The 3,004-nt window shown below is 42.6% G+C and overlaps 1 protein-coding gene across 1 annotated transcript in view; it reads left to right on the top strand.

The window, feature by feature from the left end:
* LOC106877219 (FAD synthase) overlaps positions 1-3,004 on the top strand; it is a gene marked incomplete at its 3' end in the record, with an annotated part of 59,647 nt that overhangs the window by 28,805 nt on the left and 27,838 nt on the right. Inside the window, exon 9 of the mRNA XM_052968011.1 lies at positions 2,311-2,432. Within this exon, the coding sequence (XP_052823971.1) occupies positions 2,311-2,432 (122 nt within the window). The remainder of the gene's footprint in view (positions 1-2,310; positions 2,433-3,004) is intronic.

The following is a 3,004-nucleotide window of genomic DNA, read 5'->3' as shown; positions in this document are numbered from 1 at the left end:
GACCCCAGGTCTTATTTTTTAAGCCTGATGTTTATTCCATCAGCTTATTTTGCCGAATCGCTAAGTTACGACGGCGTAAACAAACCAACACGCAGAGGAAACGTTGGGTCTATTCTTTGACATGCCGGTCCCAACACAGCACAGATATATATGCGGCCATGCTGGAGCATCGCCATGAAGGATTTTAGTCGAATAAATCGACCCCAGGACTTATTCTTTGTAAGTCTAGCACTTATTCTATCGGTTGCTTTTGCCGAACCGCTAAATTATGGGGAACATAAACACATCAGCATCGATTGATGAGCGAAGGCGGGCGAAGCAAACAGAGACACACACAAACATACGACGGGCTTCTTTCAGTTTCCGTCTACCAAATCCACTCACAAAACTTTGGTTGGCCTGAGGCTATAGTAGAAGACACTTGCCCAAGGTGCCATGCAGTGGGACTGAACCTGGAACCATGTGGTTGGTAAGCAAGCTACTTACCACACAGCCATGTCTATATATATCATCATCATCATCACCATCTTTTTGTTCTGCTTGCCATGCTCGCATGAATTAGATGGCTAGACTGGAATTGTTAAACTGGATAAAAGCACCCACTACACTCTCTGAGTGGTTGGCGTTAGGAAGGGCATCCAGCTGTAGAAACTCTGCCAAATCAGACTGGAGCCTGGTGTTGCCATCCGGTTTCACCAGTCCTCAGTCAAATCGTCCAACCCATGCTAGCATGGAAAGCGGACGTTAAACGATGATGATGATAATGATGATGATGATCTGTACCAAGTTCCAATCTGATTTCACATGGTTTCTATGACTGGATGCTATTCCTAACGCCAACCAGTTTTCATTTATCAAATCCTCTCATGGGACTATAGTAAAAAAAACATTTTCCTAAGATACCAGGCAGTAATATATATGTATATATAAGCATCATCTGAACGTGGTTGATGCCAGGTTTGCCTGACTGCCTCCTGTGCCGGCGGCACGTAAAAAGCACTATCTGAGCATAGCTGATGCCAGTGCCTCCCGACTGGCTCCTGTGCCGGTGGCATGTAAAAGGCACTATCTGAATGGGATCAATGCCTGACTAGCTCCTGTGCCAGTGGCATGTAAAAAGCACTCACTACACTCTCAGAGTGGTTGGCATTAGGAAGGGCATCCAGCTGTAGAAACATTGCCAGATCAGATCAGAGCATGGTGCAGCCACTGGCTTTCCAGACCTTAGTCAACTGTCCAACCCATGTCAGCTTGGAAAACAGACATTAAACGATAATGATGATATATCTACATGTGGTCGAAATTTATAGAAAAACAAAAGACGAAGACAAGTGTATGAACAACAAGCAAGTGTATTAGTTTGACACTTGGGAAAATGAAAAAGTCTTTTACATTTCAAGCCTATGCTCTTCAACAGAAAGGAATAATAAAAAATAAACAGAGTGAAAGAATGAAAAAACCTGTAGATTTAGCAGTCCAGCATAGTGAAATGTGTGTCTGTGTTTGCCTCCTATGACACCCATAGGCAACTGGTGATGGTTTGTTTACATCTTCATGACTTAGTGGTTTGGCAAAAGAGCCTGATAGATTAGGTATCAGGCTTAAAAAAAAAGAGAGAGTGGAAGAGAGTGTGTATCTTTAATCATTTACTTTTTTTCAGTCTTTATACTTGCCATGCTAGGGCACTTAAAAATGACTAGCTGGCCAGTATCGGGATTGAACCCACAACACTGGCATTGTTAGCATGGCACTCTAACGACCAATTAGTCTCGATAGAATGTGATAGCTGCAAATGAGCATCGACATACAAGTGGTGTCATTGGTTTCCAAATGTGTGCGGAAACATGTGTGACTATAGCCATGGAGAAATAACACCTCACCTTGCTTAGAAATAGTTGGGGGTTGGTGACAGGAAGAGCATCCGGCTGTTGAATATCTACCTCAGCAAAGCATGTCTGACCCATGCAAGCATGGAAAAGTGGCTGTTAAAACATTGATGCTGGTTGTGGTGGTGGTGGTGGTGGTAGCAGTAGGGGTGGGGGGGGGCAGGTGTGATGGTGGTGGTAGTGGTGGTGAGGAAAATGATGATGATGATGATGATGGTATGGTTAGGCTACCAAACTCTTGATCATGAGGTTTATGAGCAATTCTCTGGTCTGGTAATAAGAGTCTCCCTCGTTAATTTGTAATTAGATAATGTTTTCATTTTTGTTGCTTTTAGCTTTTTTTTTTTTTTTATTGAAGTCTTTTTATAAAATCTTGTGGACAATTTCATACGGAATTTCATGCGTTGCCCTTTATCTGTTTTAGTTACAACTTAAAAATGATTACATTAAATGGTAAAATCAAGGAATCTTTAGCAGAACTAAAAGTCCAGAATCCGCAGGTAAAAGCTGTATTCATGGGTACAAGAATAACAGACCCCTATTCAGGTGAGTTGGTCACTGATTTGTTTCTTTTATGTGTTTCAGTCATTTGACTGCGGCCATGCTAGAGCACCACCTTTAGTTGAACAATTCGATCCCAGGACTTATTCTTTGTAAGCCTAGTACTTATTCTATCGGTCCCTTTCGCTGAACCGCTAAGTTATGGGGGATGTAAACACACCAACATCAGTTGTCAAGTGAGGATAGGGAGACAAACAGACATACAAACATATACATAGACATATATATATATATACGACGGGCTTCTTTCAGTTTCCGTCTGCCAAATCCACTCACAAGGCTTGGTCAGCCCGATGCTATAGTAGAAGACACTTGCCAAATGTGCCACGCTGTCGGACTGAACCCAAAGCTATGTGTTTGGTAAGCAAGCTTCTTATTTCTTTATTGCCCACAAGGGGCTAAACATAGAGGGGACAAACAAGGACAGAGAAAGTCGATTACATCAACCCCAGTGCATAACTGGTACTTAATTTATCGACCCCGAAAGGATGAAAGGCAAAGTCGACCTCGGCGGAATTTGAACTAAGAACGTAGCGGCAGTCGAAATACCGCTAAGC

This window comes from Octopus bimaculoides, chromosome 5, assembly GCF_001194135.2.
Source record: "Octopus bimaculoides isolate UCB-OBI-ISO-001 chromosome 5, ASM119413v2, whole genome shotgun sequence".
Lineage (NCBI taxonomy): Eukaryota > Metazoa > Mollusca > Cephalopoda > Octopoda > Octopodidae > Octopus > Octopus bimaculoides.
This window is presented reverse-complemented; position numbering and strand designations above follow the sequence as displayed.